Source organism: Hemibagrus wyckioides, linkage group LG19 (assembly GCF_019097595.1).
Source record: "Hemibagrus wyckioides isolate EC202008001 linkage group LG19, SWU_Hwy_1.0, whole genome shotgun sequence".
Lineage (NCBI taxonomy): Eukaryota > Metazoa > Chordata > Actinopteri > Siluriformes > Bagridae > Hemibagrus > Hemibagrus wyckioides.
Genome location: NC_080728.1, coordinates 24,328,806 through 24,353,106, shown reverse-complemented (window position 1 = coordinate 24,353,106; position 24,301 = coordinate 24,328,806). Strand labels below are relative to the sequence as shown.

At 39.1% G+C, this 24,301-nt stretch overlaps 2 protein-coding genes across 2 annotated transcripts in view; both read right to left on the bottom strand.

Annotated features, from left to right (window-relative positions):
* LOC131369940 (scavenger receptor cysteine-rich type 1 protein M130-like) overlaps positions 1-12,751 on the bottom strand; it is a gene marked incomplete at its 3' end in the record, with an annotated part of 30,230 nt that extends 17,479 nt beyond the window's left edge. Inside the window, exons 1-3 of the mRNA XM_058416813.1 lie at positions 12,616-12,751; positions 12,349-12,411; positions 9,702-10,016 (exon numbers count right to left, since the gene is read on the bottom strand). Of these exons, the coding sequence (XP_058272796.1) occupies positions 9,702-10,016; positions 12,349-12,411; positions 12,616-12,751 (514 nt within the window). The remainder of the gene's footprint in view (positions 1-9,701; positions 10,017-12,348; positions 12,412-12,615) is intronic.
* A 10,719-nt stretch (positions 12,752-23,470) lies between these two features.
* The window catches only part of LOC131369939 (antigen WC1.1-like), a 14,093-nt gene continuing 13,262 nt past the window's right edge, over positions 23,471-24,301 (bottom strand). The window contains exon 16 of the mRNA XM_058416811.1: positions 23,471-24,210. Within this exon, the coding sequence (XP_058272794.1) occupies positions 24,095-24,210 (116 nt within the window). The 3' untranslated portion in view covers positions 23,471-24,094. The remainder of the gene's footprint in view (positions 24,211-24,301) is intronic.

The following is a 24,301-nucleotide window of genomic DNA, read 5'->3' as shown; positions in this document are numbered from 1 at the left end:
GTTCCCAAACACTTCCACGTTCTTATAATACAGCTGACAGTTGACTGTGGAATATTTAGGAGCGAGGAAATTTCACGACTGGATTTGTTGCACAGGTGGCATCCTATCACAGTTCCACGCTGGAATTCACTGAGCTCCTGAGAGCGACCCATTCTTTCACAAATGTTTGTAAAAACAGTCTGCATGCCTAGGTGCTTGATTTTATACACCTGTGGCCATGGAAGTGATTGGAACACCTGATTCTGATTATTTGGATGGGTGAGCGAATACTTATGGCAATATAGTGTGGCTTTGCATTATCCACATTCAAAAGGAAAAGCAAAACATTTTAGCTCTTCACATTCCCCTGTATTTAGGTCTTTAACAGTTTAGAACACAAAACATGTCATTAAACTGAACTTTAGTGCGATAACAACAAAAATATTTACATTTTGATTTTCACTGCCGTGAACATGACTTAACTATAGCATTGATAACATGGACTGAAGAAAATATGGCGCACTACACACGTATCAACACTACGGTACATCAAGAGGCTCAAACAATGCTAAAGGCACTTAAATCTGTTCCAACAGTGTCATAGCGCCATCCTGTGGACAACACAGTGTACTGCCCTACATATGCTCAACTTAATGGACTGTTACAGGCGTTTTGTGTATAAATCTTAACAGGAATGTCTATGAAACTCAGTTTAATCAACAACTTTCAGAACACACATTTGTAATTGATAAACCATTGTTGTTACATTTTTCACAAAAATGTTATATTTGTATTTCGCCTTAAATACATTACCTCATAATCCCTGAACACGTTGTCTCCATCGTTAGCATAGAGTGGGTGATTAGCACGCATGGTGCACAGGCTGAGCTCATTTCAAACTTTTATACATCCGAAAACAACATATTCACCCTTTAAAGGATAACATTTGCATTCCTCAAAACTTCCAGGCATTAAGAATGTATTCTTATTACATTTGCATGCATTTAATACCTGATGAGGGGAGATGTGAATAGTGGATAAAACCCAAAACACGGAGCTGCTGCTTTACAATCAGAGTCTCTGTATTTTCTGAGAAGCACACTCCCCCCTTTCCAAACAGGTGAAACCCCCCAAGGAAAAACAATCAACCAATGCATCACTGTGGCTGAGCAGAGAAAACCAATCGCCACAGATCACACTACAAAATGCATTCAAAAACCACATTCTCCTGCCCCAAATTCAGTGCTACTTGAATAGAATTTATTCACCACTTTTCCCACTTATTTATCAATCTTTGAAACCACCACAGAAGCGCGTGAATCTCAGTGAATCAAATATTTTCTATAAAAAGATTCATATACCTGTGCTTAATGTAAATTAAACTGTTACACCAGTAGGTGGCGAAAACAAGCATCTTTTTATGTGTGAAGTCATTCTGTAAAACACAGACTAATCAAATCACAGTCTTCACATTTCTTTACTTTTCTAAAGCATTTCTTTTCTGAAAAAAAGGAAAAAAAGAAAACTACTTTCCTTTTTGGATTTTTTTTCTGCCTGAGGTTCACAGCAATCCTGCAGGATTTTTCACTTGTGCTTGTGTGCTGGATGTTTCTGTTGTACTGAAGGATCCGTTCTAAAACCTGTAGGAATTTCCTGCATATATTGTCAATGTGAGGATTTCATCATTCCTACAGGATACCAGCAGATATCCTGCAGAAAAAAATGAAACTCCTGCAGGATTCCTGTAGGTTATTTTTGTAAGGGTGTGATGGAGTGTGAAGAGAATTAATTCTATATTTCTCACCTAATCCCTATATCTTATATTTTAATCCACTGATCCTAATAAATCTCATGATTGCATTCATTTGATTTGAACTTGACAAAGAAACAGGACGAGGGACGCTGAGCCCTTGGGTCGGTGTTTACCCCCTCTACTGGTTCTATACCCATCATTCAAAAGCACTGTCTCTATTCACTAGTGAAGGGAATGACACTCGAAACATGAGCAAGGGATAAACACTGTTATTGAACCAGAATATGAAGTAGTCAAGTTGTTGTGTGTGGAAATGAAGATTCTGACCTCACAGATCTCATGGTTATGGGAAAATTAAACAAGCTCAGGTACAGGGTTTCAGTGTGAGCTGTTTCATTTTTTTCAGTACAAGCTTCAAAGCCACAGTGTCGAACATCACATCAGTATCATGAACTAGTGCAGAACAAAGAACAAATCCTCTTCCACCAGCCCCCCATCAAAATCTGTGGCACCAACATAGACCTGTACAGCTCTCAAGCATTAATACTCAACCAGAATAATATAACAGTGGTCAAAACAAACAAATAAATACATTTCAAGAGTTTTTTAACATTTACCTTCAAGTTTGATATTTATTTTATGTACACATTTACTCTGGGTTTTAGGATTATAAACATTAATAATTTAAAATTACTATTCAATTTTTATGCATCCACTAGATGGCAGTAAAGCATTTACAAACTGAGATTTGTGTTTCATGAAATGTTTTCTCTCAACTGACCTGCTGAGGGCGCTGTTAGGATGCTGCTGAATTATTATTATCATTATTATTATTATTATTATTATTATCATTATTATTATTATTATTATTATTATTATTATTATTATTATTATTATTATTAAGGTTATAAGAGGTTATTAAAAATACAAACACAACACCTGAATAGTTTTTTTTCCTTTATTCCTGCCTGTTCTGATGTTGGTAATTTCCTGACGTCTGATATGGTCACACATTTGTGCTAAACAGTATAATATAAAGATAAAGGGAAAAATTTGTTTTAGAGAGTGCAAATCATCTGCCATCTTAGTTCTTGCTTGTGTCTGTGTGTGTGTGAGTGTGTGTGTGTGTGTGTGTGTGTGTGTGAGTGTGTGTGTGTGTGTGTGTGCATTTCTGACAGGAATTTCATTCATGGAATGTTAGGAAGGGTGAGTCCACATAAACCATGGCAGTAACTGGGTGTCCAGATAAACACTTTATATCTGTGTGTATGTCTAAGAATCTGTTCATCAGAGAGGAAAAGAGAACAGCTGTGTGTGTGTGTGTGTGTGTGTGTGTGTGTGTGTGTATGTATTTGCATTTGTTCATTAATTACATATCATTATATTATACAGGGGAGTTGTCCAGGGTTTAGGGTGGAGCTGAAGGTGGTGCTGGGATTTGAACTCACAACCTTCTTACCAGTATATAAATATTTATTTATTTTTACTGCCTGAGAAGTTCTATAATGACACTGACCACAGATTCATCACTACAAGAACAACTCACTCAAATCACATCATCACATTACATTATAAAAGTACTTTTATTTTAAAACAAATACAAAAACAATGAAAAAGCTGAATAAAGCTGGGCATAAGGCACAATATTTACTCACTGTGAAAAGGAAAAAGTTGCATTTGCTTGCATTTTGTTTATTTGGATAAAAAGTTCTTGTCATTACCCTTTATATACAAGGAGACAGGAAGTAGGGCTGCTGATGGAGCTGAAACACCCCGACTTTCAGGATTACTTTAACTGCAGCTGATAAAATAATGTCTGTTACAAAAAACTCACACTAGAGACTCTTTCCATAAATGTTAAATAAACATCTCCTATCAGAAAACATCATCCTCCATGATTATACACTATTCTCTGTTATATAGACACATGTTTTAAATCAGTTTATTTTAGGTTTAGATAATGAGTAGCTTCCACTATACAAGTCCCTGTGAAAGATGTTACTGTAGGAAAGATAATGTCATGAAGCCTCACTACAAATATAATAACACTGGTTGAGGGGACCGAATATGGATGAGATTCCGGTTAGAGAATCAAGGCAATGGAGGAAGGCGCTCTTCACAAAGACGGGTTTAGTGAACAGTCTTCCAGTTCACATGAATAACAGGGGGTTTGGTTTTGTGGAGGTCTGATCATATAGTGATCTGTGTTTATGGTCTAAAGGAATGAAAGGAATAGAACAATATAACAATGAATAAAGTGTAAACAAATGTTTAAAGTGGCATATGAACAGTATATCATCCACAGACGTGTCCACAAAATATGAACTATTATCAAAATAAGTAGCTAGATTGTAATAAACAGTTGGAATTAACAAGCTAGTGCTACTCGCGCACCGAGGCTAATGCTAACGCTAGCTAGCGGTTCATAGCGGCAGAGAAAAGAAACAACTGGTGATTGAAATATATGTCTAGGAACATGAAAACATAAACAATAGGCATTAAACATATGTACAGATAATGTACAGTCACGTGCAACACAGGAACGCATCACACAGAACACTACACACACGCATAATGGAACACCTGTAGTACAGCTCTGTTGTGTGTTACACTAAATTAGGTCGTGCAGGAAACAAGTCTACTACAGAAAACAGGTCCTACTGCAGACTTTCTAACAGATAACGTTTTAGAACAAGGACATAAATATAAACTAATCTAAACTAATGGTGCAGTTGTAAATATTATCAGAGCCATGGTGCTTGATTAAGAAAATTAACCAAGACTTACATTACTATTACTAATTACATTACTATCATTCAGGTGTGATCTAAAAGCACATGCCACATGTTCACAGCTTGTAGCTTTCACAATGTAAAACATCTTCCTATTCCTTCTATATATATTATGAGGAGCCATGGAGGAAATCCATATTTTATAAAACCCTGAGAATATTGAAAGAAAGCTGTTTATATATTTAAGACAGTTCCATATATCTGGCATAAACCATGTAATACCAGATCTGTTGAAATCATTAAAGACTCCATCCACCCCATTAACGGTCTGTTCAGCCTGTGCCATCAGGAAAGTACTTCCACAGTCTGATGACTGCCACACAGATCCATTAGGAGTCTATAAAGACTCAGTTTCTACACTGACATTCTGAACACTGCACTTTACTACATGTAACACACCTTACATTTACATTCATGGTATTTAGCAGACACCCTAATACAAAAGGACTTACATTTCTATTTCATTTTATACAAATGAACATTTAAGGGTTAAGGGCCTTGCTCAAGGGCCAAGCAGTGGCAGCTTGATGATCCTGGGACTCAAACTCACAACCTTCCAGTCTGTCATTCTGCACTTTACTGTTACTACATGTAACACACCTGTACATATGGTACATCACATTCCACTCTGTTTACACATTCTTTACTGTTACTACATGTAACACACCTGTACATATGGTACATCACATTCCACTCTGTTTACACATTCTTTACTGTTACTACATGTAACACACCTGTACATATGGTACATCACATTCCACTCTGTTTACACATTCTTTACTGTTACTACATGTAACACACCTGTACATATGGTACATCACATTCCACTCTGTTTACACATTCTTTACTGTTACTACATGTAACATATTTGCATATCACATTCTACTGTTTTCAAATAATTGCACGCATCATTCATGTTATATTTATTTCTTATTTCTATTAATTATTTATTTACTTATTTTTAATTTAATTCTTTAATAGTATTATTAATTAAGATTTAATATTTAGTAATATTTATTGATTATCTACACTGAACAAAATTATAAACGCAACACTTTTGTTTTTCCCCCATTTTTCATGAGCCGAACTCAAAGATCTAAGACTTTTTCTATGTACACAAAAGACCTATTTCTCTCAAATATTGTTCACAAATCTGTCTAAATCTGTGTTAGTGAGCACTTCCTCTTTGCTGAGATAATTCATCCACCTCACAGGTGTGGGATATCAAGATGCTGATTAGACATCATGATTATTGGACAGGACAACACTGCACACACCCAGAGGACCTCACCTGCACACACCCAGAGGACCTCTCCTGCACACACCCAGAGGACCTCACCTGCACACACCCAGAGGACCTCACCTGCACACACCCAGAGGACCTCACCTGCACACACCCAGAGGACCTCACCTGCACACACCCAGAGGAACTCACCTGCACACCCCCAGAGGACCTCACCTGGATGAACCACTGAAAAACATTTGTCGTCCGTTCTTTTTTTTTTTTCCTTTTTCTTCTTTCAGTCTCTCTCTCTCTCTCTCTCTCTCTCTCTCTCTCTCTCTCTGGCCCTTCCACTGCCTCCCTTACCTCTTCCTCATCACCCTAATTCCCCTGTGAAAATTCCTAAAAGTAATACATTTGTTCACCCTGTTTTTTGTTTGTGTGTCTGTGTTCCCCTGCAGACAAATGCACTACAAGAAATATGTTTTTAATCTGAAAACAATGAAACTTTCTAACAGGAAACTTTACAATGTCAAAAACACAGATTTTTAAAAAATAAATTATTTCACAATTCAGGATCTTGTGAATGTGTTGTTATTATAATAACCACAATGTCCTGGATCATCCACATAAACCTGTTATTTACATCTGCAGTACTGTCAAAGCTGCTGTTATAGAAAATTGACCAATGAGAATGTAAAATTCAACAGTGTGTACAAAGAGGTAATTAAGCCATGAGGCTTGAATTTTATTGTATTAACGTTTAAAGTAAACATTTATAAAATATAAAAAACTGAGCTGTGATGATGATTGAATTTGTTTCAGGGGTTTCTCAGGATGATAATGATACAGGAAAACTCTATGGGCAAATAATAGGGGGTCAGGAAGGCTCATCAGCTGAACCCTGGTGTAAACAGTGGAGCCCTGACCCATCCTCGGTAGGACAGGAATCCATCATGATAAAAGTGCATCAAAAGCAATGATAACAAAGAATAATAGGCTAAAAAATCTGCACTGCTGCACCGTGCTGCACTGTTTACAGAAAACACTGTAGAAAAAGAAAAGAAAGAAAGTACAGAAAAGAAATAAAAAGTAAAAGACAGAACAGTTCAGAACTGGGGCAGCAGCAGGAGCTGAATATTGACTATATTCAAGAATTTTTACCATTTAATTTCCAATTAGAAATGTATTTTAGGTACACTGACACTGACTCTGAGTTTCAGGATAATAAACATTAATCATTTTAAATAACCATTAAATTATAATTTTTTATTAAGAACATTAAAATTTCTGCCACAAGATGGCAGTAAAGCATTTCCAATCTGAGATTTCTGTTTCTGTGAAATGTTTTCTCTCAACTGACCTGCTGAGGGCGCTGTTAGGATACTGCTGTGTATCCTATATACACAATACTGTATTGTTCCTTCACTCAGTGTCTCTGTTTCACTGTGAGCGTCGTACTGCCGAGTCCACACACTGTTTATAGTTTACTGAATGATACATCAGAGCAGATGGAGGAAACGTGTGTGTGTGTGTGTGTGTGTGTGTGCGTGTGTGTGTGTGTGTGTGTGTGTGTGTGTGCTGAAATGTCATTCATTACACAGTGACTAACGGTGTTTGGACGATTACTCTACGCTACTGACCTCTTCATCATTAAACACACAAACACACTGAGGGTAAAGTAAACACTAATAAATAAAATTTATACAGTAAATATAGATTATACATTTTAAAACTGTTACAAAAAGGTTAAATAAATAAAAGGTAAAAAATAAATAAATAAATAAATAAATAAATAAAATAAAATAAAGAAACAAATAAATAAAAAAGAAAAGTAAACAAAGAGATTAGTTTTAGATAACTGGCCTTTAGAGAACATTCAGAGTTTTGAAGGTGTAAAAGCTGAAAGATATGAAAGTCTTTTAGATTGATAAAAAATAAATCATAATATATATAAAGAGAAATAACATTTAGACAGCAGTGTAGACATTAACACTCAGTGACACTCTTTGTGTGATGGCTTGAGGAAAGAAACTGTTACACAGTCTGGTTGTGTGGGTCCGAATGCTTCGGTACCTCTTTCCAGATGACAAGAGGGTGAAGAGTGTGTGTGAGGGGTGTGTGGGGTGTGTAAGAGTGTGTGTGAGGGGTGTGTGGAGTGTATAAGAGTGTGTGTGAGGGGTGTGTGGGGTGTGTAAGAGTGTGTGTGAGGGGTGTGTGGGGTGTGTAAGAGTGTGTGTGAGGGGTGTGTGGGGTGTGTAAGAGTGTGTTTGAGGGGTGTGTGGGGTGTGTAAGAGTGTGTGTGAGGGGTGTGTGTGGTGTGTAAGAGTGTGTGTGAGGGGTGTGCGGGGTGTGTAAGAGTGTGTGTGAGGGGTGTGTGGGGTGTGTAAGAGTGTGTGTGAGGGGTGTGTGGGGTGTGTAAGAGTGTGTGTGAGGGGTGTGTGGGGTGTGTAAGAGTGTGTGTGAGGGGTGTGGGGTGTGTGTAAGAGTGTGTGTGAGGGGTGTGGGTGGGGTGTTCGAGTGTGTGTGAGGGGTGTGTAAGATTGTGTGTGAGGGGTGTGTGGGGTGTGTAAGAGTGTGTGTGAGGGGTGTGTGGGGGGGGTGTTCGAGTGTGTGTGAGGGGTGTGTAAGATTGTGTGTGAGGGGTGTGTGGGGTGTGTAAGAGTGTGTGTGAGGGGTGTGTGTGTGGGGGGGGGTGTTCGAGTGTGTGTGAGGGGTGTGTGGGGTGTGTAAGAGTGTGTGTGAGGGGTGTGTGGGGTGTGTAAGAGTGTGTGTGAGGGGTGTGTTTGGTGTGTAAGAGTGTGTGTGAGGGGTGTGTAGGGTGTGTAAGAGTGTGTGTGAGGGGTGTGTGGGGTGTGTAAGAGTGTGTGTGAGGGGTGTGTAGGGTGTGTAAGAGTGTGTGTGAGGGGTGTGTGGGGTGTGTAAGAGTGTGTGTGAGGGGTGTGTGGGGTGTGTAAGAGTGTGTGTGAGGGGTGTGTGGGGTGTGTAAGAGTGTGTGTGAGGGGTGTGTAGGGTGTGTAAGAGTATGTGTGAGGGGTGTGTGGGGTGTGTAAGAGTGTGTGTGAGGGGTGTGTAGGGTGTGTAAGAGTGTGTGTGAGGGGTGTGTGGGGTGTGTAAGAGTGTGTGTGAGGGGTGTGTAGGGTGTGTAAGAGTGTGTGTGAGGGGTGTGTGGGGTGTGTAAGAGTGTGTGTGAGGGGTGTGTGGGGTGTGTAAGAGTGTGTGTGAGGGGTGTGTGGGGTGTGTAAGAGTGTGTGTGAGGGGTGTGTGTGGTGTGTAAGAGTGTGTGTGAGGGGTGTGTGTGGTGTGTAAGAGTGTGTGTGAGGGGTGTGTGTGGTGTGTAAGAGTGTGTGTGAGGGGTGTGTGGGGTCCTCACTATCCGCTGAAGGGTCTTGTGATCTGAGAATAGGATGTAGAATTATTAGATTTATTGGCTTGTTGCTGTGAGAATTCACCTTAGAGGTTCTGTGTAGAACCCTACAAGAGAGTGTTTAACCAAGGAGAACCCTTACAGGAAGTAAAAATCCCTACGTACCCAAAGAACTACTGAGGGAACACCTTATATGAACCAATATGAGAAAGTCTTTCCTCATTAGAGAGGGTCCTCCTTCAGGAAGTAAAGAATTCTTATGAAAGGTACAGTGAGTGGGAGAGAGAGAGAGAGAGAGAGAGAGAGAGAGAGACACAGAGGGGGGGGGGAGGGGGGGCAGAGATACAGAGAGAGAGAGAGAGAGAGAGAGAGTTCTGAATGAATCGTAGGATGAAGTACAAGGCAAGAGGTACTGGAGCTCCACTCGACCAGAACAGGAGTCCGGTCCGTTCACCAGCCGCGCCTCTGTGTGACCTGAACAAACAGCCGAGAGCTCAGTGAAAGAGGAACATTAACACAGGAACCTTAAAGTTTGATGGACAGCTATGTGGTCTCTATTTAAACAGAAGTTACATCATGATACTTAACCAGAACATATTAATCCCACATCGTTGTCATGGGAACAGTGTGAGTGTTTGAGTGAAGATGATGTTAGACAGAAGGTAATGTCAGATTCAGTTCCTCTACACTGAAGCTCCTCTGTCCACACCTGACCCTCCCCTCGTCCAAAAGCAGCTGATCCCAGAACCTCCACAGGAATCCCACAGTCCAGCTCTCGACACACAACCTCTGCATCCTGCTGGTCAAAGTCAGCATCACACACTGTGGACCAGGAACCTCCATGAAACACCTCCACTCTCCCAGAGCACCGGTGAGGACCAGCAGTGAGTCTCAAAGTCTGACCTGTGTTTTATTTAATTGTGTAAATATTGTGTAAATTTTCAATAAGACAGAATATCAAGAAATCATTTAAATGTTATAAAATATTGTTCCAAAATGTTTAAATAAAATCAAAACTTTAATAAAGTTTATTTATTTGTATAATTTAAATCCATTAATTCAGTCATAATAATTAACAAATAACATAACTAATCCCAGTGTTTGTTTTAAATACAGAAGTTTACCTGAGCAGGTGACTCCAGCATCATTACCATGATTACAGTAACTCTCCCCTCTCCCCCATGACCCACAGTCCTTCAGTGTCGACTCTGATCCTCTACAGTTCACACCAACCATCCAGATTGGACCTGATCCTGGTCCAAAGTGACCATATTGTGGTGCGTTTACAGCCTCCCCACAGCGCAGCTCTCTACACACCACTGCAGCATCGACCTCATCCCAGTTACGACCACACACTGTTCCCCACTGACCATCCTGAAGAACCTCCACTCTCCCAGAACAGCGACTTCCACCATTCACCAACCTCACACTGTCTGAGAGAGAGAGAGATTTTATTTAAACTAATGTTTATGAAAAGACTCTCTCTCTCTCTCTCTCTCTCTCTCTCGTTCTCACACACACACACACACACACACACACACACACACACACACACACACACACACACACAGACAGACACACAGTCATATGTTAGTTACGTTGATTTTTACTCACAATAAATTATGTTTTCGACTTGGAGGAGTACACGGCATAAGTGACCGGCTACATCGGCATGTGCATCAATGACATGACTGTCTCCAAGACCATCACCACATGCTCCAACCAGAAGCTGTGGATGACTGCAAAAGTGCATGCTCTCCTGAAGTCGAGAGACTCCACCTTCAGAGCAGGGGACAAGGCGGCCTTAAAAACAGCAAGGGCCAAACTGTCCCGAGCCATCAGAGAGGCGAAGTGCACACATGCCCAGAGAATCCACGGCCACTTCCAGGACAGCGGTGACTCCTGGCGCATGTGGCAGGGCATTCAGGCGATCACCAACTACAGGACAACATCACCTGCCTGTGACAGTGACCCCTCCCTTCCAGACGTGCTGAATGACTTCTACGCTCGGTTTGAGGCACAGAACAACGTAACAGCAAGGAAGACCATCCCTCCTCCTAAGGCTGGAGCTCCTCACACAACTCCCTTGAGAGTTCTGAAGAGAAAATGCTACTTCAGCACCACAGACAGCACCAGTTATGGCTACTTCAGCACCACGGACAGCACCAGTTATGGCTACTTCAGCACCAGGACCAGCATCAATCAGCACTACCTTAGAACCGTGGACAGTGCTGTTTAGCATGGGAAAAGGGTGGATTTGGAGCAGCACCAGCGGGCCAATCAGAGGCTCTGCTGGCTTCACTCACCCTCTGAGTGAAGGGTAGCCAGCCAGATGAGACAGAGAGCGCACAGAGGTGGCTCATGCAGCCAGAACTAATAGCCCGTGTTCAGGTAGCCTGTAAGCAAGGACAACACTGCACACACCCAGATTACCTCCCCTGGCTGAATCACTGAGAAACACTCATTGTCCATGCTCCTCACCACAACGCCAGGACTGCCAACCCTCTGCCAGCTAACCTCCTGAACACCACCTCCAATTCTACTTCACAAGTTACGAAGTCTTCTTCGCTATCCTTTTTTTTCTTTTTCTTCTCTCTCTCTGTCTCTTTTTCTGGCCCTTCCACTGCCTCCATTAACTCTTCTTCATCTCCCTAATTACCCTGTGCACTTCTCTCCTTTAAAAGTCCTAAAAGTAATAAATTTGCTTCCACTGTTTTTGAACCAACCCTGTTGTTTGTGTGTGTCTGTGCTCCCCCTGCAGATGAATGAACTACAAGAGCTTTGTTTTTTTATCTGAAGACAATGAAAATAACTTTCTTACAGAAAACTTCACCATGTCAAAAACAGATTTTTAAAAATGAATTAATCCACAATTTAAGATCCTGTGAATGTGATATTACTATAGGAACCATTATGTATTGGATCATTAATATAAACCTGTTATTTACATCTGCAGTACTGTCAGAGCTGTACCAGAAAATTAATTAACACTTATTGACCAATCAGAATGCAGAATTCAACAGTGTGTACAAAGATGTAATTAAGGTAAACATTTATACATTAAAAAACTGACCTGTGATGATGTTTGGGTTTGTTTCAGTGGTAACTGCATCATCATAGTTCTCGGACACGTCCTCTGTCAGAACGTAGAGATAAAAGCTATTAAATCCACATTAATGTCATTAATGATCATTTGGATGCTTGTGGATGCAATACTGTCCCATTATTATCATACCTGTCAGTATAACTGACTTCTGATCAGCTGTAATGGCGTCATCATAATTCTCAGCTTCATCCTCTACACCAAAACACAGATATTTAAAGATATTTAAAGTTTAGTGAAGTGGCAGTTTCTACACTGTGTATTTGATGACACAATGCAAAATGACATCGTACACATGTAAAAAACGTCACTACACACAAACCAATAAACAAACTTATTCACAGTGTGTGTGTTTAATTTATACTGCTTTCTAAAACAAATCCCAAAACAGAACCACACCATCCACGTGATCAGGGATCGGTCCAGCAGTGACGGCATCATCGTAGTCCTCTGGTGGGTCGACTCTTCCTGGATCACCTAAATGAAATAAAAGCAGAGACTCTGTACAAACAGCTCCATCACATTCTGACCTCATGGTTTAATGTGAAGTCGGTTTATGTCATCAGTTAACAACTGCGGCTAATTCAATTCAATTTATTTTGTATAGCACCTATTACAATGAACATTGTCTCAAAGCATCTTTACAAAAGAAGATAAATGGAGAAAGGAGAGGGAAAAAATGAAAATAAAAAATAACTAAATAACTAGAAATAAAAATAAATTATTAAATTTAATCATTAAACTTAATTTATTTTATCCCTAATGAGAAGCCTGTAGTGATGGTGTCAAGGAAAAACTCCCTGGGACGATATGAGGAAGAAACCTTGAGAGGAACCAGGCTCAGAAGGGAACCCATCCTCATTTGGGTGACACTGGACAGTAAATAATGTAACTGTAACTGATTAATGTCCTTTCTACAACAGCAATCAATGGCCCATGAGGAATTCCTTGCTGTCACAAACTGACAGATGAAATGATGGATCTGTGATGGTGTCCCCAAGTGGCTCTGTCCATGGCTGTCTCCTGCTCCACACAGATCCATCCACAGCATCAGTGGGCACCACCAAGCGGTGAGACTCCGACCAGGGGTAGGGCAGTGGTCACACTGGAAACTGGCAAACACTGGGAGCTCAGGAGTGGGGTGTATAGCTCGACAGAGAAAGACAGAGAGAGAAAGAGAAAGACATTAAGTATGATTCTGATCATGTGATGGTTAAAGACGATGTAGATTGTGTGTATAGTGCAGGCAGGGGCAGGACTCAGGCAGGATTAGCTATGACATCATCACTAAAGGGAGAGGAGGAAGGTGACAGACATGAGGACTTCCTGAGACATGAAATGTCCAGTCACTTCACAGTCAGCAAACCTGAGTGACCATGTGAGAGTGGTAATGCGACAAACATCCCAGTACACCAAACACTCTATGCCCATGAACCTTCCAGATCTGCTCCTTTACCTAAGAAAACTATACATTAAAAGCTCGACTAAACAAATGTGTCTTCAGCCTAGACTTAAACATTGAGACTGTGTCTGAATCCCCAACACTAATTGGAAGGCTGTTCCATAACTGTGGGGCTTTGAAAGAGAAAGCTCCGCCCCCTGCTGTAGCCTTTGCTACTTGAGGTACTACCAAGTAACCAGCACCCTTTGATCGGAGTAGGCGTGGCGGATCATTAAAGACTAAAATATAACTCAGGTACTGTGGTGCGAGACTATTTAGTGCTTTATAGGTTAGTAACAGAATTTTATAATCAATGTGAAATTTGACTGGGAGCCAATGTAGTGTGGATAAAATAGAAGTGATGTGTTCATATCTTCTGGTTCTAGTTAGAACTCTAGCTGCTGCATTCTGGACTAACTGGAGCTTGTTTCTGCTCCTACTGGAACATCCAGACAGTAAGGCATTACAATAATCCAACCTAGAGGTAACAAAAGCATGAACTAGTTTTTCTGCATCATGAAGTGACATCATATTTCTTATCTTAGTGATATTTCTGAGATAAAAGAAGGCTACCCGAGTGATATTATCTACATGAGCTTCAAACCAAAGACCAGAGTCAATAATCACACCAAGTTCTTTATAAACACTTTCACTGTTTATAAAGTTACAATCAGTCCAGGAAAATTTCTGACATTTCCTGATTAAAACTCGTCCCTACTGTTAAAGTGAGAAGTGTGTGATGTTTTGGTGTGAATAATCAGTGTGAACTTACCAGCTGCTGTGAGTGTGAGTGTGGATGAGAGAAGAATAAAAGTCAGACAGATTTCCATCTCCCTCCTCACTGTACACGATGTGTTCACCTCCACTCACCCAGAGAGACTGAGAGAAGTGTATCTCCTCACTCAGCCCCCTACAGAGAGACAGACAGAGAGAGAGAGAGACAGCCAATCACACTCACGTGTAAAGTTGGCCGTTAAGAACAAAGAGTATTTATTGGTAACTACAATTCCGAGATATAAATTCATTCATTCATTGTCTATACCCGTTTATTCCTAATTAGGGTCACGGGTGTCTGCTCGAGCCTATCACATCGCACATAGGGCGAAAGGCAGGGATACACCCTGGACAGGTCAGATAAATAAATTTTTCCTTTAAAACTTTAAATGTATTTGACTGGATCAACGACCAGTCTTTTAGTCCAATGGGCATTAGCTCACTTTTATTTAAATTAACTTTAAACACTGGAAACTTACCAAGGGCATTAATAGTATTCACAATAACTGGCAAACTCACATGGAGTTTAGTAATATGTAGCAGGATATCATCTGCATATAAAGATATTTTATTGACTGTATTTAAAGTGTTGAAGCCATGAATAGAAGAATCAGAACGAATGCACTGAGCAAGGGGCTGTACGGTCATCACAAATAAAAAAGGAGAAAGAGGGCAACTTTGCCTTGTCTCTCTTTGAAGAATAAAGGGGCCAGACAAAGCATTATTAGTTAATACCTGAGCTGTAGGGCTTTTATACAAAATCTTAACCCAGTATATAAAGTTGAAGCATTTCATCACGATTGGTGCAAGTTCGATGGGATGATAATCATTGAGGCAGGAAACAGTAGACTTCTTAGGCACAGGGACGATGTTCGTTGTCTTGAGGCATGTGCTAGCTGCTCTGCACACTCCCTGAGAACTCTGCCAGGAATGTTGTCTTGTCCAGCAGACTTCTGTGGGTTAACTCTGCATAGAGTTCTTCTCACGTCAGCCGTGGTGAGTCAGAGCACCTGGTCATTAGGAGGAGGGATGGTCTTCCTCGCTGTTGTTCTGCGCCTCAAACTGAACGTAGAAGTTGTTCAGAGCATCTGGAAGGGAGGCATCACTGTCACAGGCAGGTGGAGTTGTTCTGTAGTTGGTGATCGCCTGAATGCCCTGCCACATGCGCTGGGAGTCTCTGCTGTTCTGGAAGTGGCCGTGGATTCTCTGGGCGTGTGCACGCTTCGCCTCTCTGATCGATCGGGACAGTTTGGCCCTCGCTGTTTTTAAGGCCGCCCTGTCCCCTGCTCTGAAGTCGGAGTCTCTTGACTTCAGGAGAGCACACACTTTTGCAGTCATCCACGCCATCTGGTTGGAGCGTGTGGTGATGGTCTTGGAGACGGTCACGTCTTCGATGCACTTGCGGTCACTGATGCCGTGTAGTCCTCCAAGTCAATAGAGTCGCAGTTGGTTGCAGCCTCCCTAAACATGTCCCAGTCAGTGCACTCAAAACAGTCCTGAAGAGCAGAGATGGCTCCTGCTGGCCAGGTTTTAACCTGTTTCAGAACCGGTTTAGAGCGGTCTGACGAGTGGTCTGTATACATAACAGAGATGTGGTCCGAGTAGCTGAAGTGGGGGCGGGGCTCCACACGATACGCGCTGGGAATATTTGTGTAAACAACATCCAGCGTGTTCGTCCCTCTCGTAGCAAAGTCCACATACTGATGGAATTTAGGGAACACTGTTCTGAGATTTGCATGATTGAAATCTCCGGCGATTATAAACAGTCCATCGGGGTGAACATTCTGCAGCTCGCTAATACCTCTGTACACATCAGTATTATGAACTTGCGCAGACAAAAGAACGAACAGATCTTCTTTGACCAGCCCCTCATCAAAATCCATAGCCTCAACATGGAGGTGTACAGCTATGAAGCATCAATACTCTGCCCACAATAATACAAAAGTGAACAAAACAAACGAATAAATAATAATCAACAACAAGAACAATATAATCAGAAACAAAAGATATGTACAGGAGAATCATTTAAAAGCTGTGTTATGATAGATAAACCAAGGTGAATATGTTAGACAATCAAAACAAAAACACCTAATAATAAGAAAGAAAAGAAAAATTAAATTAAAACAAAATACCAAACAAGAAGGCACCAAGTGTACAAAGCTCTTCTCATGAGCATAAATTTATTTATTAATCATTTTAAGTAATGTTCGAAAAAATTGTGACTATATTAAAGAATTTGAAACATTTACCTTATAATTATAAATTTTTTTTAGGTACACACATTTACTCGGGATTTTAGTATTATGAACATTAATCATTTTAAGTTAGTATTCAATAATAATTTTTATTGAGAACATTTAAATTTTGCATCCACTAGATGGCAGTAAAGTATTTCCAAACTGAGATTTCTATTTCATGAAATGTTTTTTTTTAATCTGACCTGCTGAGGGTGCTGTTAGGATGCTGCTGTATTATTATTATTATTATTATTATTATTATTATTATTATTATTATTAAGATCAAACTGTTAATATTGCAAAGTTACAAATATTAGTAATTATATAGGTTATGAAAAATACAAACACAACTCCTGAATAGTTTTATGTCTGCCTGATTCCTGAAGTTTCAGGAAGTGCAAATCTGTGCTGCCTTCTTAGTTCTTAGTGTGTGTTTCTGACAGGAATTTCATTCATGGAATGTTAGGAAGGGTGAGTCCACATGAACCATGGAAGTAAATGAGTTTCCAGCTAAATACTTTATACCTGTGTGAATGTCTAAGAATCTGTACATCAGAGTGAGAAAGAGAGAGAGAGAGTGAGAAAGAGAGCAGCTCTCTCTTTCTCTCTGTGTGTGTGTGTGTGTGTGTGTGTGTGTGTGTGTGTGTGTGTGTGTGCACATTTGCATTTATTCATTAATCTGAAGCTTTTAGTATACACTGGAGGTTGAGCTCGGGCTGGTGCTGGGATTTGAACTCACAACCTTTTGATCAGTATAGAGATATTTATTTATTTTTACTACTGACTTCTTTAATGACACTGACCCCAGATTCATCACTACAAGAGCCACTCACTCATATCACATTATCTCATTATATTATAAAAGCACTTTTATTTAATAAATTGTTTAAGTAAGAAAATACATAAAAGATATGGCTCGATGAAACTATGTGATACCCTGAGATCCCGCTCCACTAGCTTTAAAGCAGGGCTTGCCATCGGAACATCGTTTAAAACAAGGCTGCATCCTACAGAGTGTGCCGAATGGTGAAAGAGAAACTTGAATCAGTTTCAATACACAGTGTCTCTAGAAACCTGTGGCAGGGACGAAGAACGATCAAGGATTACAAAACACCATCCTTCAGAACAGTGAATGTGGACGTTTTCTTGCAGATGAGCGACACTTTTGACACTTTTGCGCTCGCCTCAAGACTACAGCTTACAGCACTAGGGTGCCGGATCAGAAAACACACTCATCTGATCGGAGCATGACGTGAGGAAGACATTCTGGAGAGTGAATACCTGGAAGTCAGCAGGACCAGATGGCATCACGGGTCGGGTCCAGAAGGCCTGCTCTGACAAGCTAGTGCCTGTCTTCATGGAGATATTCAACCTCTTCCTGGAACCATCTATAATCCCCATGTGCTTTAAGCAGTCATTGTTCTTGTCACAAAGAAACCACAGCCTGCCCGCCTCAATGACTATCGCCTGGTAGCCCTGATCTCCGTTGTGATGAAGTTGTTCAAGAGACTAGTAAGAGACTTGATCAATTCTTCACTGAATAACACACTGGACCCATTTCAGTTTATGTACCATCCCATCTGCTTTCTCGAGGATGCTATTGCATACCTCCTTAACACAGTCCTAAGCCACCTGGACAGAAGAAAATGGAATTATGTCAAAATGTTGTTTAACTACAGTGTTTAATACCATAACTCCCTCCATACTCAACACCAAGTTGGAGGTCCAAGTCTGTCCCTTTGTCAAGGAGTCTCAAAATTCCTGACATACAGATAAGCAGTACAGGTGGGCAAACCTGTCTTACTTGCCCTCAGCACTGGAGCCCCCCAGGGTTGTGTTCTTACCCCCTGTTGTACTCACTGTACACTTATGACAGTGTGGCCACTTACAACTGTATACAGCAGGTTGTGCTGGACCAAAGTCAGGAAGATGGGAAGGAACTGAAACATTCCAAAAATGGACTCTTTTTTTTGTTGTGGTCAGCTTTCTGTCCTTAAAGGTAAACACAGATAGAAAGAGGAGGAGCTTCTTCCCACAGGCCATGTGGGCACTCAACTCAGCTCAGAATACCTAGAGATTGGACTTTTTCTCAACAGGCAAATTTGGAAATTGCACTACATGCACATTCTTCACTTTATAACAATATATAATAATAGTATATCATTTAATCATATTAACATAATAACAATCAGATTCATTTAATCCATATTAACATACAACTCTTTTTCATATGCTGTATGCAAATTTTGACTATTTATTTCCCCATAATTAAGCTCATTATCACTTTATTGCAATTGTCACTTTATTTTCTACTTTATTTGATCATTTTTTTCTTCTCTCACTAATTCCATTCCTGTTTTTATTTTTTCTGTCTCTATTTTTATGTAACAAAGACTGTCATTAAAAGCATTTCACTACATGTCATACTGTGTAAAGTTTTTTATTTGAATTAGACTTTGCCTTCAGAACTAGAGAAAAGTCAGCCAAAAGAAAGGGTCAGACCCATTAGAGAGGCAAAGCACGCACATGCCCAGAGATTCCACAGGACAGCTAACTACAGGACAACACCACCTGACAGTTGCACTGAATGACTTCTGTTCTTCTGACACAGTACGTGGCAGTGAGGAAGACCACCCCTCCTCCTAATGACCAGGTGCTTTGTCTAACCACAGCTGATGTGAGGAAATTTCTACACAGAGTTAGCCGTCGCTGGACCAGACAACATTCCTGACAGAGCACTCAGGGAATGTGCATATCATACATTTACATTTTTGGCATTTGTCAGATGCCTTTATACATGTAACGGATGTGTAAATTATTTCAACAGGCAATCATTAGCTGTTAGTATGGCGCACTGACATATCGTAAAGGCCACCAAAGCTGGGAGCTCGTTTAAAGTCAAAACCTCGTTTGATTATCGTTACCCGAAGAGACTTGTTGCATATTTCTTCGCAGTACCCTGCGCGCTCTGTGTTTTATTGGAAGCACACCAAGAACTAACGCTTTAACAGAAGTTTTTTTAGTGTATTTGAGTTTCTCTGCACGTGTCGGGGGGTGCGAGACCGAGTCCGCAATAAGATGCCGTTGGTGCAAAGACGTAACTTCTAAACGATTCCACTTCATAGATGGTTTTGCTACCCTGCCATCCAAGTGACATCTTGATCTGGTTCATCTCCAGTCTAAACTTGTTTTTTTGGAAATACTCTGACCTTTTCACAAAGTTGAGGGGATCGAATTTAGTTAGATTAATTCACAATCGAGTGGACCACCAACTTGGGTGCAACCACGCCATCTTCAGTTGATTTCAGCGCACTCTATGTTTGGGCAAGAGCACTCCAAGCCATCGTCTGGCTGACTGGACTTTTCCTCAGTTTTTCTTTTTTTTCCCTTGATGCCTGAACTGATAGTCTTTAAACTGTGAGTAGACCTTTTGAGGATGTTTCAGAATCCTTTCTCGTTCTGAACTGAGATTTCACCGTGTATGCTTTGTTTTTTTTTAAATAACTGATGTTCGGAGTTGATCATTTGAAGCCGTGATAATTTGTCTCAAGAGGGTTAAGAATGTGAAAAGTGCAACTGTTTTATTTTCTTTTAGTTTCATAAGGAAACAAGATTACTTTGCAAGTGAAACCCATTTTCTTTCCTCTGCTGATGTGATTGTATTGATTTGAAGAGCATTACCACACTGTAGAAATTCTTTTATCAGTATTGTTATTATTACCTTTACTTAATTGGCTTAATCTGAATAGAGTGGAATAAATATTATTTGATTTCTTTTATCCTTATTTTCATTGTACCTTTTTGCTGAGAGCTGTCAGGGAGTAGGGGCGTCTCTCTTACCTTATTCGATCTGGGGAGGGAGGAGCATATTAGACTGTATTATAGTATAGTGTTTCCCATATGCAGTGTCACTTCAGGGAGCCACCGTGTGACATTTTCACACCTGAAGCCTACCCTTGTCAATCAGTAGTGTTCTAACACAATAAGGTAAGAAACCACATACACACATTAGTGCGTATAGGAACTAAACAGCTTGGGGAGCGGGGACCAAGATCCTTTCGTTGTCCAAGCATCCCGGACAGCAGCGATTCATTTTCCCCTACCTAACGGATTAAATACCCCGTTACATACAGAGCAATATACAAAAGTGCTTTAAATGAATGAATACATTTATTCTGGCTCACAGACACAGACAAAGGAAAGCATCAATCTAAAAAATGTGTTCAGAGGAAATATAGTTTAATTTTAAATAAATATATAAACAAAGGGGAAGAAATAATTAAGCACTAGTTTCATTATTTCAGGATGAGGTCTTCAGTTGTCATTTGAAGACAGTCAGTGACTCGCCTGTTCAGACCTCTAGGGAAAGGTCATTCCTTGGTGCCAAAAGAGAGAAGAATCTCTCTTGTGCCCTGAGAGATGGTGGGACCATATCAAGGCCCTACTGCTACCCTGCAGTTTTTGTATTGCCCCAACCATTACACAGATGATGCTATTACCACCACCTTCCACCTGGCCCTTACACATCTGGACAAAAAGCATACGTACAAATGTTGTGCATAGATTTCATTTCAGCATTTAACACAATCATTCCTCAGCATCTGATCGAAAAACTGAGCCTGCTGGGCCTGAACACCTCCCTCTGCAACTGGAATAGCAACTCAAACACACTGACAGCAGCCACACACAGAGATTTAGGCCCATCCAAAAAAAGAACACTAAAAATAATTAGACAGCAAAATGGGGCCAAATGTAGCTCTACTCAAGTGCATAACGGTATTTATTAATAATTTATTAAAAATTTAGCAATATTAGGAAATTTTGACTACCTTGAAGAATTTTCACTTGAGAATTTCTACTTAATTTTCCAATGATATTTTGTTTAATTAAACACACATTTACTCTGTTTTTCAGGATAATAAACATTAATCATTTTTAATGACTATTTAATTATACATTTATAAAGAATATTAAAATTCTATATCCACAAGATGGCAGTGAAGCATTTCCAAACTGAGAATTCTGCTTCGTGAAAAGTTTTTTTTTTTCAAGTGACCTGCTAAGGGTGCTGTCAGGATGCTGTATAATAATAATAATAATAATAATAATAATAATAATAATAAAACTGAATAGTTTTTATGTCTGCTTGTTCCCATGTTTGTAATTTTCTGATGGCTGATATGTTCACATACATTTTGCACATTTGCACTAAAGTAGTAAATTGTAGTATTATAAAGATAATGGACAAAATACCAGTTTCCTAGAATGAAAATCTGCTATCTGTACCACCTTTTAGTTCTTATGTGGCCATGTTATTCATGGAATGTTAGGAAGGGTGAGTTAAGTTTCAGAGAGTGCAAATCCGCTATCTTTGCTGCCATCTTAGTTCTTGCATGTCTGTGTGTAAGTGTATGTGTTTCTGACAGGAATTTCATTCATGGAATGTTAGGAAGGGTGAGTCCACATAAACCATTGCAGTAACTGGGTGTCCAGATAAACACTTTATATCTGTGTGTATGTCTAAGAATCTGTATATCAGAGAGGGAGAGAGAAACGCTACACGTGTGTGTGTGTGTGTGTGTGTGTCTCTGTGTGTGTGTGTGTGTGTGTGTGTGTACGCGCATTTACATTTATTCAATAATCTGAAGTTTTTAGTATGCAGTGGAGGTCGCGCTCAGGCTGGTGCTGGGATTTGAAATCACAACCTTCTGATTAATATATTCAATTCAATTCAATTCAATTTTATTTCTAAAGCAAATTTAATTAGAATTAAATAAAATTAAATAAAATTAAATTAAATTAAATTAAATTAAATTAAATTAAATTAAATTAAATTAAATTTAATCGTATAATTAAATTCAACCTTAATTTGCCAAAATACTGTCCAAAGATAGAGGAAAAAAAATAAAAATGAACAAGGATAGAAGCAGGAAAATTAATTAAATTTTTTATTTAAATTTTTAACATAGATTTGAATTCTATAATCAATTTGATATCGGACTGGCAGCCAGTGCAGAGCGTAAAATCGGTGTGATATGGTCTCGTTTGCGGCTACCCGTGAGTATAGAGTATAAATATATAAATATTTATTTATTTTTATTGCCTGACACTGACCACAGTTTTATCACTACAAGAGCCACAAACCACATAATCACATTATATTATAAAAGCACTTTTATTTAATCAATTGTTTAAGTAAACAATATGTAATAAAATAGTGAAAAAGGTGAATACAGCGCTCAGAATAAGGCACAATATTTACTTACTATGGATAAAAAGGTTGCATTTGCTTGCATATTGTTTATTTAGACAAAATATTTAAATTCCTTGTCCATTTCTCATTCTATACAAGGAGGCAGGAAGTAAGGCTGCTGATGGGGCTGCAACACCCCGACTTTCAGGATTACTTTAACTGCAGCTGCTGAAATAATAATAAATAACTGTTACAAAGAACTGAAACTCGAGACTCTTTCTATAAATGTTAAATAAACATCTATTAGTAATGTCAACAAAAATGATTATACACTATTCTTTGTTATATAACATGTTTTAAATCAGTTTATTATGGGCTTACATAATGAGAAGGACTGTAGGAAGAACTGTAGGAAAAATAAAATATTCAAATGAATCATTTATTAGAATCATTTATGTGGCAGTCGTAACTATTAAATAACTAAAAGGAAAATTATTTTACTATAATTCAGGTGTGATATATATATATAATGAATTGAATATATATATATATATATATATATATATATATATATTAACATTTTAATATTTGTAATAAGTTTTATTCTGGCTCATTTCTGAAACACTTAATAACAGAATCACAAGTTTCAGTTAGACATGAATGATAAGATTTTAACTATTATCAGAGCCGTGTTGTTGTGAAAAATTAATCAACACTTTCTAATTCCATATAGCCATATAGAAAATCAACATAGAAAACATAGAATATTGAATTAGATCTTAAAATATAAAACATTACCTGAGCATAATGAATGAAAAATCTTTATCTATTTCAGACAGTTGCATATTTCTGGCTTGTAATAATTTTTAACATATGTAAAGTTTTCATCTGACAAGTGGAATGTAATTAACTCATTTCTAAAAACACTGAATAACAGATTCCCAAGTTTCAGTTAGACATGAATGATAAGATCAGATGTTTCACCAAAAGATTGAAATGAACATTATGGCCATTTTGATGGAATAAACTGGTGAGATAAATGAGGTGTGGTGTGTCAGTGATATTTAAGCTCACTATGACTTATAGCACTAAATGTGTTGTAAAAGGAAAGCTGGAAACATTTGGTTCAGTAATAATGGAGGTGATTTAACTCTCCCTAATCTATTTGCTAATAACAAGGTGAGAAAATGAACATGGTTCAGAATGAATGAAATTATTGGAAGTAAAATAAAATCATTTTTTGTGTTTATAAAAGTTGAAATGTAATTTCCTGAGAAAAGGCCTTTGGGGGCGTGTCTCAGTCACATGGTCCCTGTCTTTCTGAGATTTCTCCTCCACATCATCATATTCTGTAAAATAAACACATTTACTTCTTTAATATATCATTTATATTGTATTAATAGTAATTGTTTTGTAACACCTTAAAATACAGTAAATGAT